Source organism: Pseudopipra pipra, chromosome 1 (assembly GCF_036250125.1).
Source record: "Pseudopipra pipra isolate bDixPip1 chromosome 1, bDixPip1.hap1, whole genome shotgun sequence".
Taxonomy (NCBI): Eukaryota; Metazoa; Chordata; class Aves; order Passeriformes; family Pipridae; genus Pseudopipra; species Pseudopipra pipra.
The window spans coordinates 110,883,885-110,904,370 of NC_087549.1; the positions used below are offsets into that span (position 1 = coordinate 110,883,885).

The window sequence follows — 20,486 nt, forward strand, 5'->3', positions numbered from 1 at the left end:
CTCAGACTCTGCTGGTCCTGGGCTGCAGAGAAATTTTATGTTTAAAATCTTGTCTACAGGCAAAGAGGAGACACAATATATGTATACATAAAGCTAAGAATTTTTTGTTAGTTTAATGGCAATCTGAAGGCTCCAACTGTTATCAGTTTAGATCTGCTTGTTGCAGAGGAACAAGTACACTATTGCAGTTTAAACTTTTTTGCACACACATAGTTTCTATCCACTTTCTCTTCCCCTGCTCCTTTGGGTCCTAAGGCTGGTGGTTTCACTGGCAGTGCTAGAGCAAGCTGTCAGCATTTCCAGTCCTTCCCTGGGATAAAAGCAATGTTCATCCTAATTTTTCTTCTGCTTCTTTCTAGATCTGGTTTGCATTGTTTTTATGTTTTCTAACATTTTTCTATACCTTCCTCTGTCTTTGCTGGTCTATGCACACATAATGTGGTGCCCATTATGTATGCTAGATATTATTTTTGTTCTGCCTGTTACCACTAAACCCAGTTTTGCCAGCTCCAGGTCTGCATTTTTTTAACTGACCATAAGTGAGTGGTGTGTATCTGTGGGGCTCCCCAGTGCCATCCTGTGCTCCGTCTTTTACCATCCCATACCTGCACTCCTCTGTGCTGCATCCTGCGTCGCCACTGCTCAAGGCCCCTGCTATTGTTGCAAACTTGTATTTCTATACACTGTACAATTGTGTCTGAGTCAAAAACATCTTTCTGCATAGGACAGGGGGAACCAAGGGGGTGACAGCTTTGACACACCGAGTATGAAGCACCTTGGGCATTTCTGTCTTCTGTGCAAGTCCTGTCCTCTGTAAGCATTTCTGTCCCTCCGAGTGACCGCATCCTACTTTGCAATTTCACACAGAGCCAGCAGGACCCAAGCAGAGCACATTAATACTTTATCAGCTCAACTTTAGCACAGCCCAGGAAGCTGCCCTGCCAAAGTTCACATGTTTCATAGGGTAGGCACCAGCATTAGAGAAGAGGAAATATACATTTAAACCCAAACAGCTCAGCTTGAAGGAAACATTGATTTTCAATGCAGCTATGAATTAAGGTAAGAGACAATTATATTTTACCTATAATTTGACAAAGCAGGATTGAGACGAAATGGTGTTTTGTGAACTTAAAGGAAAGTCTTCACTGCTTAATGCTTGGAATCTAAATTATATTTAATTTGGTTAAAGATCATGTGGGGAATGTTTACAAATTGAGAAAGTAGAGAGGGGAACACTTTTATTAACCAAAGTGAACCAGGGTGGAGGAATTTTACTTGGTCAACTAATTATTTGTAGCATCTTGTGTAAGAGAAATATTCACCCTGGATAGAAATCCTCAAGGTTAACAAAATGCTGATAGATGACTAGTGTGCAACACTAGTCCAGAAGAACAGACCAAGAAGACACAGCCCTTCTACTTCATTAGATGTTTTTTGTTAGATGTCTGCAGGGATTTCACAACTCCCCAGCAATGCTTGTTTCTAGTTTTGGTCAGGGAACCAACATCCCAAACAACACTGAACTGAAAGACAGTCCAAAGCAGAAAATCTGGTAGACTCAATAGAAAGTGTCTGATGTAGACATACCAGCAAGAAAGCAATAGAAATTCAAAAAATTTAAAAACCCACCTTTCTGAATGACACATTACTTATTTTCTTTGTGACTCAGCTTTCCACAGGAAGGATGTTGCACAAAGATATCTGCTGGTTTGGGTGAGACATTTGGGTAATACAGTGGCGCCAACCTGTTAACTACTTGTGTGATATAAACGTAGATCCAGAACAGTCATTCCCAAAATCTGGTCTGTTGAGGCAAACCCTGTTTGGAGGCAGCGAACAGAGTGACAGGATGAAAGACAGCAACTGCAATGAATCACAAGGGATTGGGAAGCACAGAAAAAGTGCAAAAGGGAGAAGAAAAGGCTAAAGTTTGACAAAGGGCAACACATAATAAATTGAGAGTAAATCCATAGTAAATGTGATCTTCCCCAGAAGGAGCTGGCAGCTCCAGAACTTAAATCTCATCCATACACAGTCAATAAGGGGTAATGTGTGCTGCTCTCTAAATAATGGAGAAGATGATTTAAGAGATCTCCCATTTCTAGAGAGCCGTCTCAGATTTCTCAAGGATGCTAAAGCAATGTGATGTTATTAATCACAAAAAGGGGGGTGGGGAGCAGGAAGTAAATAGGCATCACAATAAAGGCAGCAAGAGGATGGAGTAAATGGTAACCAAAAACAAGTACAAACAGTGCTCATAGCTAAAAAAAAAAAAACACCTGTTTTTACAGATTTTTACAGAAAATACAGAAGAAATTTGAATGCTGCTTAAGAAGGGAAGGCCTGGGATAAAAAAATACTGAGGAAGAGGAGGTAAGAGAAAACACTGCCAAAATACTCAACTATAAATATAAAAAAAGATACAGAGTGTCATGAGCAACTGTGCAAGCAGAAAGGGCAATTAGGGGAATTAACAGGCTAGATGAAATACCTGTAAAATAAATTTTCCAAGAAAATCCTGATCCTGGCAGTCACCATCCAATCAGATGACAACCCCAAACACCCAGTTCCCCATAGGCAGCTCTTGGGAGGGCAGCTAGTCCCTCCTCAGCTCTGCCACTATATTCCCAGCAGCTCAGTTAAAGTGCCTCCCAGGGCAAAAATAAATACTGCTCTACAACAATTCTCACACCATTTGCCTAATTTCCCATTCCCCGGCTGGTCCCTGGGAACAGGACACTGCCTGGAAATCATCTCAGACTGTAGAGGCTTTGAAGAGGACCCTTGGTTCTGGTCATAAAATCAAGACCGCAAAATCATGACCCTGAGAGTCACAGATGAAAATTTCAGAACCATTTCAGTGATTTTAGAACCTCAGTTTTAAGATCCAGGGGAGATGCAGGAGTCTGAATCACACTGCCAGGTCATCTTTCCTAAATGCATAAGTAATTTCTGAAACAGATATTTAAGGCTCTGACTTCCTTAGGGCCAGATTTCTAAAGGTGCTTTGACCAAGCACCTTATGGGATTTTTCAGAAGCTCCCCAGTGCTTAGTTCCCATTCAGAAGAATGATTTGAATCAACGATGGCACGCCAGGAAAATGCCTTGACGTGACTCTGTGCAGCTTCACTTGCTCAAGGGATCTGATCATACCCCAAAACTTGAATCTATATTCCCTGCTCCATTAAGTGTGCAGGCACCAAGGCACCTGCATGTCCACCCTGTCAGCCTCAGAGGGGCTTTGTTCTCCCCAGAGCCAAGGGAAAGAGCTGAAACCACTGAAAGCTTCGCCTTTTGCTATAAATACACCAGTAACCACAAGGGTGAGCTGCCAGGGGTTTGGCAGGGTTTGGCATGGCCCCAGCACTGCTGTGGTGTAGCTGTACCTCCTGGATGGCTCACAGCAAGTCTTCCTGGCAGGACAAAAACCCCAAGAAGTAGAGAGACGTTGCTGGGGTCAGGATGCACCCAGGGCACCTGTGTTCAGTCCCCTGTGCCTGCTTTGCTCTGATGGAAGCACAACAAGCCTGAGTGAGGCCACTGGCCCGGCCAGTTGGACCATGAACTGGTGGAGCAAGAGCAAAATCTCATTCAAAATAGTACCTCTGTGGTTGCTCTGAAAGATAGGTGGTGAAGACCTTGCCACTGGCAGAGACGGCATTTTTTAAATCTCTTTGACCTAAATGCATTTATAAAGGACCAATATTCAGCCTTATATTTATCTTAATCAGCAGTGGTCTAATCAGCTTCCATTTCTGGGTCGTTTACTTAAGACACCTTAAATGCCCTAATTTTTTGAAAGCCTCTGCATCATGTTTCTGCACCTTCAACTTCACCTTAAATCGGAAAATCCAGTAACAAAGCAGCCCAGATCACTACTTGCTTCTAAATGACTCATCCTTGAAGTCTTGGGAGGAGCTTCTATAAATTAAATCACCTAAATCGACAAGCAATTATTAGGTTTGCAGAACTCTGATGGGCCACAGAAATTGTCCAGCTGATCTGATAATAAATCACAGAAGAAAGAAGAAACACCAAAGAAAGGAATTTCCTTACCTTAAAGTCATCAGGGAAGAACTGGGGGGGGGGGGGGGGGGGGGGGGGGGCAGGAAGCAAGGACACATCTGGAATTACACCACATTCACTCCCAAGTTTTTGAGGAATGATAAAAGAACTGGCTAGGAGGGAAAACACTCAGGATTTAACAGCTGCAGTACACACTGGCTGTTTGATAACAACATCCCCAAACTGTGCTGCTTTCTTTCCACAGCCATCATAGAGCTTCAGCACTAAGCCAACCCCAGCAGCTGTTCCGTGCTCTTCACAGGAGCCCACTTCCTTTCAGGGGGTCCCATCCCAGGATTTGGGCTAGCTAATGCAGTTGAAGTACCTGGGGAGAGGATAGTTTGGCTTTTTCAGTCATTTATTACCAAGAGAGTCACAGTTGTTAAGAGAAGTGTGCCCCAATATGGTCTGCCTCCCTGCCTATCAGGGACTGTAGGGTTTTACCCAGTACCCTCCTGCTGATCTCCACTATGTCTGGCCTAAACATGGTTCCCAGACCAATATCTTCTCTTGACATGGAGACCCTCAGATACCCAAGTCCTTCTCCTACCTGAAGGCTCTTCAGTCATTAAGCCTTTCCATGTTAAAAATGTGTATCTTATTCCTATCTTGCATGTTTCTGGTTTGAAGTTCCATGTATCACTTTAAGGTATGGCTAATCCCATTAGAACAATTAACAAGATTATTAACACAAGCAAAGGTGAAATTAAGTGTTAACAAATTACGCCTCCACCCCCAGTATCGAGGTCTGCAATGGCAGCCCACCCTCTTTTGTTCCTTCCCATTTAGTGGCTCTTTAAACACCTGAGGGTTGCATCAGCTTTTCCTGCAGTCAAGTTTCCTTGAGAACTGCCCCCACTCTTGAGACATGGCCCACGTTGTTTAACTCCCAAGCATGTCACTTTGGCTAGATTAGAGATAAAGTGAATCATCTGAGGAGCCCCAGATTACTCAGACTGTCTGAATCACTGTCCAATTCTCTAACTCTTTTATCATGTCCCCCTGCTAGCTCTGATTCCCGATCTACTATCAAACCAATGATGAAAATACTGAACAGTTTTTGGCTTTCAACTTGCTATTTCCACAAACATTTTACAAACAATATTCCTAGTTCAGTAAGGCTTCCTCCACAGATGTCTGTCTTTTGAGATCTGATGGCTAACCAGTCCAAATCCCATTGCAGTGCTTTTTTGGACTTGTGTTGCTTTAAGCTGGAGATATGTGTCAACCAAATAAGCATGCAGCGGAGGTCAGATATCAAACTCTCCTGCACAGTCACCTTATCAACCTTGCAGTGTCATCAGATATCCAAAAGTTCCTCTTCTAAAAAGCCTTAGCTACACTCTCCCTCTTAACTGTTTAAATTTCATTTTGCCAGTTAAAGATTAGGTTACACTAGCTGTTTCACCTTGCTTTCTGCTTTTGGAGGTCAGCATTGTGTCAGCTGCTTCCAGCACCTGAAGAGGTGGAACAGGGAGAACATCTCCCCACTTCAGGACTGAATAAAAGACTGAAGAGTGAAAGTAACTGCAAATGCTGGGCTGGGCTTGATTTTGACCCTGGCTATCTAACATGATCCCAAGCAACTCCAGAAACCATCCCCTATGAATGGAATGACCTTCTCTGAATAATAAACTGAGTTATAGGAACCAGTTGGGTGTAGAAGTAGAAACTGGGCCCTATCTCTGCCTAATGTTTTGCCCATAAGTCTAAGTTTTGGGTTGTGTATCATCTAAACCATGCTTAGAGGTGTCCATGGCAGTCTGGTGATTGCGTGGTAGCTGCTTGGCACCAGGCTGGTTAAGAGTTTCACCTAGAGTGCTATTAAGACTTGCATCTCTCCCGATAGTTTCCACCCAGTTTTGGGTACTTCCCTTAAATCTCTTTCTGTTATGTGTTAGAAGTGCCACCATAGCTACAAGATTTCATTTGAAAGTACCTGAGGTCATCCCTGTGGTCTTGCTGAGAATCACCAGCTGGCAAGAAGCAGATGGGTGTAGTTGCAAATGCAAAAAAGCAATGGCATTTATATTTGGGTAGGGGGATGGCAACTCAGATCTAAGGGTGAGAAAGGAATATGCACCCTTTCACAGGGGTTCCCACAAAGCCTACAGTTTCCCAGGGCCAGCTGAATCATCAGCCTGTTCAGTGTGCACTGAAAGTATGCTTTGCCTGTACAAGAAAAGCATGTAAGTGAGCCTCACTCAGAAATGCTGACTAAGGTGCGAAAATCTTTCTGAGGTTTAAATACTTTTATTAGCATATTGTGCAAATCTGAAGTGTGGCTCTCTGTCAGAGGTCTGGATTTGGTTATTTTTTTTAACTTCTTTTAACTGGATGACTGGAAAGGCATCACAGAGAGGCAAGTGCTTGTAGACCCCCTCTTCTTGGCACTTGGTTGAAGTGCTAGGGGTGATAACTGGAAAGACCAGATGTATAAGCAGGATTTAGATCTTATGTCCTCCAGCCTGATGCCAGTGTTGTTTGAAGGCTGAAAGGCAACTTCTGTTCCTTAGAGGAGTTTGTGGACCTCTCACAATTTCACTTCCCTGTGTATTACTTAGGGCACATATGGTCGTTGGGAATAGCTGGGTTGAGAAACAGGGGTATTGGTCTAGCAGACTATGGTCTTTGAGATAGCTATAAACGTGATTAAGAGCAGAAGTGTTTGTGTAGAGTAGGGTGCAAAGCCTCTGGGGAAATCTGGAGACAGAGCAAAAGTGGTTGAGCAGTTCCATGAGAAGCAGAAGTGAATCTACTATTTCCTGTACTCAGCAAGGGAAAAAGTCTGGTGGAGGAACCTCACAGCCCTGTGAGGTCCTCCTGTGTCCTCTACGCTCTTCAATTCACTTTGTCCCTGAGGTGAACGTTTATTGTAAGCATGAGAGAGAAAACTGGCCAGGAGTTTATCCTGCACCTCTGTGTAAATGTTCTCCAGTGAAGAAGGTGGCCATTCCTGAACCCAGCTTTCTCTCCAGGCAATGCCAGTGGGCTCAGCCTGTGCAGAAGTCTGCTAGACCCGAGGGCTAACCTGTGGAGCTGCATTTCCTTACATGTGTGAAATCCTCTGACAGAGCACAGCAACTTGTATGAACACATATGGAAAATCTCCAGAGCAACAAGCTGCTGTTCTAGATATGAATTAGGAGAGCAAGCATGTGAAAAACCAGCACAGCTAGAGGTTCTCAGAGCAGAGAGTAAACCAGCGTGCACTGCCTCTCTCCCAGATCAGGGATTTCACACAGCACAGTCTAGGCAAGCCCCACTGAACAGCCCCCCCTCTGGATGCCGGCACAGTTAGCAGAGATGCTAATGGGATACAAGCACGTATCAATCAGTTTTTAACTCTGTGCATGATGAGACACTCGCTGTGGCACCAGGAAAGTCATGTCTGAAACAGAAGCTTACACAGCAGAGAAGAAGCTGGAAAACTTTACAGAAATGTCATGACCTCTGTCTGCCTTTTTTGCAGAATCATGAGATTAGGACAGGACTTCTGGAGGTTTCTTGTCCAAACCCATGCTCAGAGCAGGGCCAGCTGAGATTCAAGTATCTTCAGCAATTATATCCCACAACCTCCCTGGAGCCCTGGAGTCTAGGTGTTGGACTACCATCACGGCCAAAAACTTTTTCCATACACTGAGTAACAATTTCCCATGGTTATTGCTTCTTATTGTCCTGAGGAAAATTGTCTGCTTCACCTTTACACCTTCTTGCTAGATCCCACTTGAGACGTCTCTTTTTGAGACTGATCAAACCCAGTTCTCTGTGTCTTTTCATAGAACAAGTGCTCCAGCTGTGGGGCACAGCAGCTCACAGAGTAAGATAGAGGTTCTGGTGCTTGTGCAGATGGGTGCAAAGGAGCTGGGTGGGCTGACACAGTGACTCATATTTGGTACAAGAGACTTGGTGTACCCTGGCACTTATTTGTATTTTAAAGGCACCTGCTGCATATATTTAGTCTCAGAAAAGAAGAAAGAAATTAGGATGGAAAGGCAGAAAATGATGGGTTATTGAGATTACATATGAAGTCTCCTGCCCGTGTCTGTATCCCTCAACAGGGCAGATAAAGAGTTGACAGTATCTTTGTAGGCAACTCTAATTAGTTTTCTCACCACTAGAAAATAAGTATCTTCTTTGCAATTGCTGTCAGCTTCTACCCCAGCACCTAAAGATTTCTTATTTGTATCCCTTTAATTCCACTGGTGTCAGATACCTCACCTCCGAAAGCTGAAGAACTGAACTGGGCTGCAAGTAGGGGCTGGATAGACTCAGCTTCCAGTTCAAGGTGAAAGACACTGAAGGAGCTGCACAGCCCATGGGTGTGCCTGCCTGCTGCAAACAGCTTTCCCCATGCTGTGCCCATGCCCCAAAGCTACCAGTGCTGAGACAGCCCTTCTTCTAGCCCACTTTTCCTGTGCAAAACCACAAAGATTGTTTTTAAGTGACTATGGGCACTTCTCATTTAAATGTTTCAGAGATGATTAGGCTTTGAACTTTCAGAATAAGAAGATAATTTAAAACAGAGAGCCTGCATTTTCAACTAGCACCAAAAAAAAAACTTCTTTGAGATATTACTACAAAATAAGAGGCCAAAACTTTATGGCCAACACCACAAACGGCAGTCTGGCAATGAGACATTGGGAGAAGATGTTGATATGGTCACAGTAGCCACTCACGGGGAAGATTGTTGCAGTTGCCACCAGGTCATAGGAAACTTCTTGGGCAAAGGACTATCTCACACTCCAGGACATCTTTATTTTGTGCTTGGTTTTGCAAGGCTTATTTTAAACAGAGGGTATAAAAGCTATTGTTATCAGTGAAACATGTTCGTGTAGGCTGGGATTCCAACCTGCTAATTATTAATTAGCTCTAAGCATCAGGAGTGGGAGTAGTTATACACCGTCAGTGTCTACTGCTGAATAATACAGCCATGCTCTCTTGGGAAAAGAACTTTCACCAATGTAATCAGCAGAGTCTGGAAAGCAGTCTGTCTTGTCTTAAAGCAGATTTGGCTGCATTAGATCAGATACACTGCTCTTTATTGGCTGTATTGACTACATGTCCCACTAACAGGAGATGTAAACATCTATAATAGAGACAGCCTATGGTCCCTTCTTTACAGTCAGCGGGGGTTCCTGTAAGAAGCTGGCAACACGGTGACCAAGGGATAGTTATTAGTTGCAGTTTTGTTATCACTGGCCTTTCCTTTCTGTCTCAGCTTTAATAGGCTGTTTTGGCCATCTTGTCATGTGTAGAGCACCCCTTCATTTCCTTCATTTCCTACAGTGAGAGCAAGTAGTGGATACTTACAAGCTCTTTACGCCAACGAGGGAGCAAACTGAATACAGTAACATCTGGACCCCTCTAGGATTTTTGGTTTCCTGCAAACAGAAATCTTTGAGGAGACTTGAACACCACATCCCAAGGGACTGCAGAGGAATTGACTTGTGCTCTGAGTTTTTGGATGTGCAGATCAGTGAGCCCAGAGGTTGCACACCTTCACCCCATACTCTCTTTGGGTTCAGCCAAGCTAACAAGCCCTGGCTCCAACCTCACAGCCAAAGCAGGAGCAGTCATGAGATGCTTTGTTGCTTGAGGAAAAGGGTCTATATAGTTTCTCTTCTTTTGATTATATGATGATTTTTAAAAGAGCTTCATCAAAGATATGATTGCTGCCAAACGATGTCCCATTGCAGACTTTGCTCCTCCCACATCAGAAAGCATCAGTTAAGGCCTGGCTAAACTGGGTGTATTACCACACTTCCACCCCAGGGTTAACATGTGGGGTGAGACTGCTGGTGGTGTTGACAGGCACTGCATGCTGATCAGCAGCTATTGTACCATTTCCTGCCAAGCACTGTCCAACAGACTGGCAGAGGGCCTGCGTTTCTCACAGTGCTGCAATGCACCACATCACTTAGTCAGATCTTGGTTTGCTGCCTCCCCTGCTGCACTTCCAATAAGTAGGGGCTTATGCGACAGTCCTTGAAATTCTCATTTAGTTTTTCTTATCCTAAAGAGTTAATTTTCAGTGAAGTACATGTAATGGCAGAGTCTGTGCTTCGGTTAGTGACTACCATCACCCCCACAGTAACACAACTATCACTAAGCCAAACAGTGACAAAATCCCAAAGTGTGCTTGTTGGTACAGTCTCTCAATATTTTACCACAGCAGATACTGGATAACTTCCTCTAACATTATTTTCTTTATTCTTCCAATTTTGCCTCTAGCCAGCAAATTCAGCATGACGGACGCATATGCAGAAACGACAGCTGAATACACGTACGATGAACGTGCTTTGTCCTGCAATAAGGCTGACATCCAAGAATTTGGGAAAATATTTCTGCCGATATTTTACATTGTGGTGTTTGCTCTTGGCCTCACAGGGAATCTAATGGTGTTTTTTGCCATTGTGAAAGGCAGTAAAAAAAGCATCACTGACATCTATCTCCTGAACTTGGCTATCTCAGACCTTCTCTTTGTGATCTCCCTTCCGTTCTGGGCTTCCAACACAGTGCGTGGATGGACCCTTGGGACTATTTCATGTACAGCTGTTTCCTCGCTGTATTACATTGGTTTCTTTGGGGGCATGTTCTTTATCACTGTTATCAGTGTCGACAGGTACTTGGCCATTGTTCGAGCAACATATTCTCTGAAATCCAGAACAGTGAGACAGGGCTTTCTTGTAACCTTTGGAGTATGGGCAATAGCGGTTTTAGTGTCAGTGCCACATTTTGTGTTCTCCCAGCTGGTAGAAAATGACTGCATTGCTGTCTTCCCACAGAAGCTGGAGAACATCTGGCCAGTGTTCTGCAATATGGAGCTGAACACCATTGGCTTTTTCATCCCAGTCTGTATCATATGCTATTGCTATTGTGGGATCATCAAAACCCTGATGTCCTGCAAAAATCAGAAAAAAGCACGAGCCATAAAACTGATCTTGGTTGTGGTGGTTGTGTTTTTTCTGTTTTGGTCTCCTTACAATGTACTGATTTTTCTAGAGACTTTAAAGCAGTATGAGTTATTCTCAAGTTGCAACCAAATTAAATCGTTGGACTACGCAATGCACCTGACCGAAACCATTGCATTCAGTCACTGTTGTCTCAATCCTCTTATCTATGCCTTTGCTGGGGAAAAATTCAGGAAATACCTTTATCAAGTCTGCTTGAAGTACTGTCCATTCCTGTGTTTCTGTGGCCCCTGCAGTCACTACCAGGTCACCCATTCAGTTAGTTATGCAGAAAGTGTTGCAAACAGCAACATAACCCTGAACACCAGCGACCAGGATGGCTCTGTCTTTGTCTGAAAGGCTCTGGGAAGGAGAAATGTCTGTATATGTCTTTTGCAGGGCTAGCAAGCACTGAGGGATTGCTGTTACCCATATGAAGAGACGACAGCTGCACTGAATTACTGACATGCCTCTTGTTAAGCATTAAATATTCTAAACCAGTAAAGATTCTAAAAACAAAAGCAGTACAATATGTCAGTGATAAACATGGAATGGAATCAAGAGAAAGAAGGGGAAAGTAGAAATGAAAAGAGTGCTCTGTGCTTAGAAAAGGGGATGGAGAAGAATTTAAGGATAAGAAACCTTTTGAACAGTTTCATCATGGAAATGTGCATGTGTCAGTGTATGTACGTGTGATACTAATGTACATAGACCTAAACTCATTTTTTAAGGGAAGAGAGATCTCTTTAATGAATGGTAGCTGTTAGGAGGATATTTTTTATAGTAAAGGGGTATATTTTCCTGATGCTATATATCTATATGGAAGTGATTTGGGGGCTATTGAATGCAACAAATGTTTTTTACCTGTGCTTTCAACCCTAATAAAATCCAACTGTTGAAAAAAAAAAGAGTTATTTATTAACATGCTTTTGGAGCCAACAGTGCACTTCCTGTTTATAGCATGCAATAATAGAGAAAGGACTGTCCTTAAGGATCACCAGTAGACTTATCTCCCAAGTACCATGGGCTTGGCCTGAGCCAAAGGCCAGAGCTCAGTGGAGTCCTTCACTTGGCACATCCCCAAGCCCTCTGCTGAGCCAGGGGCTGCCAGCTTGGCCAGCACCTGCTGGGACAAGGGGAACTAGAGGTATGGGTTTGGGTATCACTGTGCTTGGTCCAAATATAGCATGATCAAGCTGAGCATGGTAAGTACATGCTTCACACCCGTGCTCTGCTTACTCCATGTTGTAAACAGCAATTGTGTCTGTACTGCCATAGACAACAGCTTTTGGGACAAAAGAACCACTTGCTCATGCTCCTTACTACAATCTCCCTCAACCTTTGGGACCTCCCCACCACAACTGATTTCCCCAGGGAAAACTGCAGGTATACCCAGACTTAATGCATCTCAGAGGACACATTTCCCATGTGTACTCCACAGCAGCCAAATATCCTTTTTACTCTTGCAATAACAGTGCATTGGGGGTGGAAAATGTCAATCGGACAACTGAGACCCCTTTGCCAGTGACCTCCTTGGGAAACTACAGCCATCATCTGCTGCAAGGGCAAAGGAGATGTTTATTGGCAATGGTGACTAGAGCTAGGTAAATGGAAAAAGGATTGTTGCCAATAATGAAGTTGAAATCAGCTTAAAAGGAAAAATCAAGGACCAATCTTACAAAACAAGTCTGTAACAGTGGGGTCCCATTTCTATACACTGATGGAACTGAAGAAGCGCTCTCACTTTTCAAATAACACAAATGAGTTGTTTTAGAGTATCAGTGTGAGGAGTAGGCTATTTCTTTGAGGACCTTAGTATCACCTTGTTTCTTAGAAAGCTTGGAGGAGAATGTGTCCATTGAGCAATTTTCCATATACAATAATTCCACAAATATTAAATAATCCATTTTTTTGTTACTGAATATTCATCCTGCTCTGCTGTAAAAAAAAAAAAGATGCCTTTTCATAAAATTCTTTATATTAGGTGTAAATATGTAATATATGCTCAATTTTGTAGTTTTCAGCTATAAATGGACTTCCAGACTCCAGACTTACTGTCCAAGAATGTGTAGCATGAGTGTCACTTGAAATCAAATTACTTTTCAAAATTCAATCTGCCTAATCAAGTGGTAGAAAACAAGTCTGTCTGTTCCTACCCTCAAGAAAGTGTTATTTTTAAGATATGGTATTTTTACAATGTTTTTTTAAAGAAATGCTAAGATGTGCAGAAAGAAAGAGGAAGGTGCTCAGAGACTAAACAAGAAGTCATCTGCATGAAATCAGCCTGAAGAGGGTGGATTGCCAAGCTGAGCAATGCAATCTTGCTTGGTTTATTTAACTTTACTTTGATTTTTCAGACAATGGTGAGTTACTGAGTGGGAAGAGTAAAAGGCACCTTTAAATATGATCCACATGCAGTCTCTACAGTGAAAGGTGAAAACCCAGGGCTTTCTGCTAGCTTCCTAGGAAAGGAGAGCCTTTTCCTGCTTCGCTCCAGTGGTTTCTTTCCCAGCAATCCTACCCATCACCAGCACAATGCATCATATTCCTGCCATATGGATCATCCTCTTGGTAGGGCAGACTTGCTACTGAGAGTCAAACTGCCTCGTCAGACCTGAGTCCTCTGCAAGCTACAACGTGTGAAGCTGCATCTGCAAAAATCCTTCACTTCCAAGTCAAGAGCCCCTTCTGACAACCTGCACTTCTTCTGTCTTCTTTGCCATACCATGCAATGGAAGACTTCCAAGGATTGTCAGTGTAACATTGTCAAGTTTTATGCTACGTATTTGCAAGTTATTATATAGAATTTTCCATTTTACATGCATGGTCTTATTGATCAATATTTGAGCATTTGTATGAGATTAAAAGCTTCAGGAGAGTTTCTAGGCATTGGGCTCTGCAGGACCCCAAAAATATAATATCTGCAGAACGGAGTTTAATGAGTCAATGCAGAGGGCCTTGGGCAACAGAGGCTGACAAGAATCCCGTGATCCGAAGAGCTGAACCCTTCTCACAAAACCTGTAAAAGTTCAACTTTATGGATTAAACCTGGCTCCAGCAGAATTAAGAAAGGACGCTTGAGATAATTGTATCAGACCATGTCTAAACCCTTTAATCCCTTTCCCCTTACGTAATCCTGGTTGAGGGAAATATTAACCTATTGGGTAAACTGCTGTAAAATTTGTGTAATTCCCTAATTAACATAGCTCATCCTCCTCATTAACATGCCCTGCCCCAAGACCCTTACATTGCGAAGTGTGTGTTCAATAAAGTATTCCAGTTTATATATACCCCATACTGGGATCGCTTAGTTTTTGACCCCTGCTGGGCTCTGCCACAAACATCTAGTTATGCAGATTCCTCCTCACAGCAGAAGTGGTAAATCTTTGAAAACCCAAGTGAAAACCAAAATCAACATTTTCATTTTGTTTGTATTACTCGGAAGAGTATTCTTGTAATTGTTCTTTAAAAAGCTTCAGACTCCATGAAACATACCACTGCTCTGAGAGCCACAAGTGGCAAACTTTACCAGGACAGGGTTGGGCATTGCTGCCCTTCACTGCACTGCACCATGGCAGCAGGCATGGGGAGCCAGAGTCTCGCAGCTCCTGCCCACACTATGCCTCTTTTGTGATTTGTGACAGCTAATATTGTGTAGTTTCCTGGATTTCTACTAATTTTACATATTACACTCCTTGGGGTATTCTTTGCACAATTCAAGCCTGACTGAAAGCCCACTCATGTCTCTTTAAGAATTGGACTTTCAGTTAATTGAAGCCTTTATTTAAAAATACAACTTCTCTTTCAAAACCTCTGCAGCAGGAAACGTGTTTTTCTCACTGCCTGGCTAGTTTACAACATGTAAAGCTTTTCTATGTAGAGCACTAATTATGCATGTATCCTTAGGCAGGATCAACACATCCCTGAGGACCAGCAACCATCCAGTCCCTACCCACTAATCATGAGAAAGTAAACCAGTCTCTCAATATAGGATAAAACTTTTCCATCTGCCATAAACTAAGGACTGATTTAGCAAGTCACAATTTACACACAGAAACACACACACTTCTTGTGTTTTTGGTTGTGCAAAAAACGAGGTCAGGAAGTCTCTGGGTTTGTGGGGAGGGGTGTTGGGCTTTGAGGTTTTGAGGGGTGGTGAGCTACCTTTGCATCTTATTTGTTCATCATGATCAACTTTTTTCCTGTTTGAGAATCACATTGACACTTAACATAAATTGCAGTTTGAGGAACTAAGAAAACCCGAATCCAAATTTCCTCAGCAGGTTCAAGACTATATTTCATGTTCTACTTAAAAATAGAATGAACAAGATACATATTCAGCCAAACTGCTTGCAATGAGATACATGGACATCAGTATTATTTTTAGGTGCCACTGTGAATCCCTCTTAGTCAAATATTTCATCACAGTTCCAAAATAATAGGATTTATGTTTCTTAATTTTTAAGCTGACCATGGGCACTCTGAATTCTTGGGGGTTTTAACTTGTACAAAAAACTTAAAAATGCTGCCAGATCATCGCATTGGCTTAGGAAATTGCTCAGCAGTGAGAGCGGTCATTTTCAACACTGGCATCAGAAGGAGCCAGCCACTACCCACATATTTCCTTTGGATTCTGCACTTGCTGGGAGTGGATCTGAAGTCCTGGTCGAGAGTAGTCTGAAGTTTTAATGTATTTCACAGATAAACTAGTTATAAATTAACGGGTTATGGGTTAAGTTCTGTCATTTCCATTTTGTCTCTATAACCTTTGTGAAGTCCCTCACTCAGATTTTGTGGGTAATACAAAACCCTTCTCCTAGCAGGACAAGGGTCAACTTTGTTGGCAATGAGGGGACAAGTCTGATCCATGCAAGTCCCAAGTCCTGCTATCACTAAAAAACAAATGAGAATTTTTCAAAGAAAATCTCAGTTACCAGCTTTATTCTTTCCAAATGTGAATTCCAGAAGTTGCACTGTATCTGCCCACTATTGCTTTTGCAGCTCCTGGCGGTAACATCTTTCCTCTGTGTTATTACCCAAGCGTGATGTGGTGCTTCATCAAAGGCCATTGACGCATCACTTCTAAAGGAGCCATTGAATGAAATATTTTCTGTATTAAGGCCTTACCTAGTCTCGCTCAAAGATCTGCTGTTTGCACTTCAGTTTCTTAACCCTAAAGACACCTGGAACTCTAATGAAAACCTGTGTCATCTAGAGTTATTATTTTGAAATTCAAGTTCGGTAATCAAAGCAAAAATTGAGAAAAATGTGTAACTACCAAAGGTTGGTTTCTGACGCTTAACACATACATACAGCTTCTGCTGAAGTTGTTAATAATTCTGCTACCACTGTTAATCAGAACTTCCTAATTTACACGGTAGCTACTGTAAAAGCTTGGTTTTCAACATATACACACCCAAACCTCAAGACTGGGGTTTTGTAGTGCCAGGGTAAACACATTGTTCTCAACGTGGAAAAAAAATCCACCAGCTGTTCCTGTGTGATATTGTTTGTTACACTAATATTCAAGAGACAAATGTTAATATATTACATTTGTCATTTCTCTTCCTAAAGAAACACTGTAAAATAGCTCTGACTGGACATGGGGAAACCAGTTTGCTTGTTTAGAACAGTTTGCATTTACCAAATTTCCAACCATGACATGTAGTCGGCAGGAAGCAGCACATTAACTATATATCACTGAAGGCAGAGGTTAGTGAATGGTGTTGCCGTGGAATTTTGGTGCTGAAAAAAAGTCTCCAGAGCAGTTAATTAGGGGTGAGATAAGAAAAGGTTTATTTTGCCAAGGCAAAGATGTTACAAGACGCGGGCCTGTGCCCGAGAGGTTACATTTTATAACACCATCCATCCAATCCCAGATGTGTCCACCCTGTGGCCTTTACTCTGGCCCGCCCCGGGTCCACCCCCTGAAAATGGGTCTGGGGTGCATTTCGGGACCCCCTGTTCATCCCATCTTCCTCTCCCTCAGAGCACAAAGGGTACATAGTTACCCAGTTTTTGACCGTGTTCTGTGGTTTAGGCTCTGATATGCTGTTCTGCCAACAATCTAGGCCTTGCCTTGACAAAAGACTAAACGTTTCTGCTGTATTCAGGGGTTATGAGTGATATAGGGAGCATAGAATGGGGTAAGAGGGTTAAGAAATGTGTAAACAAGGGTGCTAGAGGGAAAGGGAAAGGGACAAGGGACAAAGGAGGGGGGGGTTGCTGCTTTTAAAATCTACTTATAAAACTTATAAGGCTTACCAATATTAGAAAAATAAAAAAAACATTAGGGGCTTAAGGCATCAGTGGGATAGAGAATGCAAGCAAGGACTGGGACAGCTGTTTCACTTTTCAGCAGTTATTATGTCCTTTCCAACTGCAGCTATCACTGGAACAGTCTGTTTTTTTCCACCCCACTCAGAATTTAAGTCTCAATTAATTGTGTGGATTTGTCACTGCTCCACATTCAGCTGCAGCGCAACAGTCCCACTACATACAGGTTCATATGCCAGGATAATACAGGCAACTGAGAAGCTGCATTTCTCCCATGAGAAGTTTGCATTTAGCCCATAAATGCTACATTTGCTACATTAAAACTAGAGCCAGCAGCACCGAGAGACAAAGAAACGGCAGCACAAATTGCAATGGCCAAGACTTGCAGGGCACATTGGAGGACACCAACGAAGCTAAGGAAGCAGAGCAGCCGATGGCTTCGTGCATCTGCTGACGAGACAGTTCCCCCTAGTGACAGACGGGATCTCCTATTTCTATGTGTAATTTCCTATGCGCTGTACCAGGACGCTTCCTTACATTTAAGAACTGCTTGAAACCCTGAGCTGCAGCTTCAATTATTTTTCGCATCTTCAACCAGGTAGGAGCAAACTAGAATGAAATGGTCTGTGAGGCACCTAGAGCAGGTCGTTGCACTCCCTTTTGCCCCTGGCAATTGCTGATAACACAGACCCCAACTTGACCATAGCAGGAGCACACAGCAATGGGGAGAATTTCCCACTCAAAGGGCCTCAACCAACAGTGTTAATGGCCTATAACTACTCAGGGATGGGGAATGGATAAGCAGGCACAGGAATTGCTTTTTCAGCACTTCCTAGGGACATCATGCTAGACCTCCTGGTAGGGACGAAGGACCTTCAACAGGATATTTTCTTTGCCCTGGAAGGAAGATGTATAAAGAGGTTCAAAGCTGGATCTGCCTGTTTTGTGAATAGCAGTATTAGAGCTGACTAAAATTTCCTAGATCATGACCCCCAAGTGGCTTCAGAGCCCCTCTCCAAGGAGTCTTGGCTTTATTGTAGCCTGTCTTCCCCTTGGGATTGGTCCTATCTTAGGAAATAGGTATCCTCATACTGTGATCAGTTTTGGTGGGTTGTTTTTGTTTGTTTGTTTGTTTGTTTTCCCCAAGGGAGCCTTCATTTGAATCATTTAGGCTCCCCATCACTTGATCTCTTGTTCCTTTACTTTCTCTTGGTCCCATTGCTGATCCTTACTCTCCGAATCCTCCTAATAGCTCAGGTTCCAGGAGGCTACAGTGCAAGGAATGGACAAAATACATGTTATCATAAAGGCAACACAGAATGCATGGGCCAGGGTTTACAGATCAAGTCAGATTCCGAAAGGGCAGCTGCAGACAGTGGCATATGTCTTTTTACACAAGTCTGACAGCACCTGAAGCCAAGTATTTCCAGGGTCACCATACCAATTCACTATCCCTGCATTAACCTTTGCTCATGTAGGACCCCCTGTCCTAAGCTTACTCCACTGAGCCTTCTGCCCATCTTTAGTGTCAATGCTTTCTTTGCCTTTCCACCAGAGGGTGGCATTATTAAACTCTATTGGACTTAAAAGTCATTCATGGTAAAGGAGGACACCTCAGTCTAGCAAAGTGGAGTCACTGATGAACAAGTACCAAGTGCAAAAAATATAAAAATAAGACAAAACTACATTCTGCTGCTGGAAGAAACATAATTTTTTTTTTAGGTTTTCTTTATTCGCTTGCTATTGAACAAATGAAAGCCCGTGGATGTTAAATTAATTACGAGCAGTTTCACCAACAATTCACAAAACACAACAGAATATCCTGCGAATCACAAAGAAGAACGAGATGTTCCAATGAAAACCTATTATTATTGCTGTCACAGCTTTATTTTGGTGCCCTGACTGGTTTTCCCTGCTACTAAAAGTGAACTGAATATTAACGTAAGTTGGCTGTACAGCTTGTCTTGAAGACTTGCAGTGAAACAGCCTTTCCATGTGATGGCAGAGTGCCTGGGTCTTAGCAAAGATAAAAAGACTAGTAATGAGTAAGAGCAAGTATTAGTTTTTTCTCAGTCTTGATCCTCTGCAAATATTTTGGTTTTTCTAACTAGATTCCTTATGTTACAACTGCCACCTGAGGAACATGGCAGAAGAGACTTCGAAAATATTTGTTGTGTAGATGTGTAGGATAAGGTCAGTCATTTAATCAGCTTTTATTAAGACTACCAGAAACTGAAATGCATGAGACTTGGGGGCACTAGCACAGAGCACACAGAAAACAAAGCCTTTACGCCAGAAAGTCATCATTCCCTTGTATCTAAACTTATCACAATAAACATCAAACAAACTGGCCTGAGAACATCTCTGCTATTCACCACTGCCTTTTTTTCTTTGGAAAGACCAGACTTTAGTGGGGACTTATAGTGATGGTTAGGTGATGGCTGGGACATTTAAAAAAAAAAAAAAAAAAAAAAAAAAAGAAAAATTAAATCTCAAATATCAACAGCTCCTCAGAGTCAAAACAGCCAAAACAGCTTGGGAACATTTGACAGATCACTGAACAAGACAAAGAAAGCTCCTCCCTGTGCCATTTCACATTTAGGAGGAATACAATTCATGTTTTTTTTATCAGTGATTGTTATTTTAAGTAAAACTCAGCATACAAATTACTGTTTCTGTCATGTTTGAGGTAAGAAGTTTCAGTTCTTTTTTTTAATGAAGGGTTCTGAATCTAGCAGCTTTGCAAGCACAGCATATGGAAAGAAAGCAAATTAGGCTGAGGAAAAGGATGGCTGATACCATTCAGAGAATCACCAGTGGATACAAACAGAAGAATGCACAGGACTGCACCACTGAAAGAAAAAAAGATTAGGAAAATTGCAGCTTCGTTTTGAGCAAGGAAAAGATGTTTGGAACTTAAATCTTTTGCTTGTCAGCGCAAACAGCTATCTTAGCCAAAGGGGATTCATGCATTCAGACTGTTTATGAGTGAATCACCTGGGAACCAGTGTACACAGTGGTTGTCTCTAAGACTAGGAAATTTATTTGCCTCCCTTTTTTAGTCCTCTGTCAAGAGTGCTGCAGTTTTATTCATGAATAGGAAATCTGGAATACATTGAAAATTACAAGGAAACAAACTGTACAAGGAACAGGTGGCACAAACGTTTTGCTAACAAGCAAGGATGGGAGAC

The 20,486-nt window shown here is 42.5% G+C and overlaps 1 protein-coding gene across 2 annotated transcripts; it reads left to right on the top strand.

Annotated features, from left to right (window-relative positions):
• Window positions 1-808: 808 nt before the first annotated feature.
• Window positions 809-11,919, top strand: CX3CR1 (C-X3-C motif chemokine receptor 1). Of its 2 annotated transcripts, none has more exons than XM_064671164.1 (3): window positions 809-1,059; window positions 2,292-2,373; window positions 10,301-11,919. In XM_064671164.1, the coding sequence occupies exon 3, from the start codon at window positions 10,315-10,317 to the stop codon at window positions 11,374-11,376; it is 1,062 nt and encodes a 353-aa protein (XP_064527234.1). In that variant the 5' UTR covers window positions 809-1,059; window positions 2,292-2,373; window positions 10,301-10,314; the 3' UTR covers window positions 11,377-11,919. The 2 variants fall into 2 exon arrangements, with proteins under 2 accessions (XP_064527234.1, XP_064527242.1); XM_064671172.1 differs by having other exon boundaries at window positions 2,302-2,373.
• Window positions 11,920-20,486: the final 8,567 nt, after the last annotated feature.

Bases quoted from the DNA above. Each gene is read 5' to 3' on its own strand.
- CX3CR1 (XM_064671164.1), top strand. From the start codon at position 10,315: ATGACGGACGCATATGCAGAAACGACAGCTGAATACACGTACGATGAA.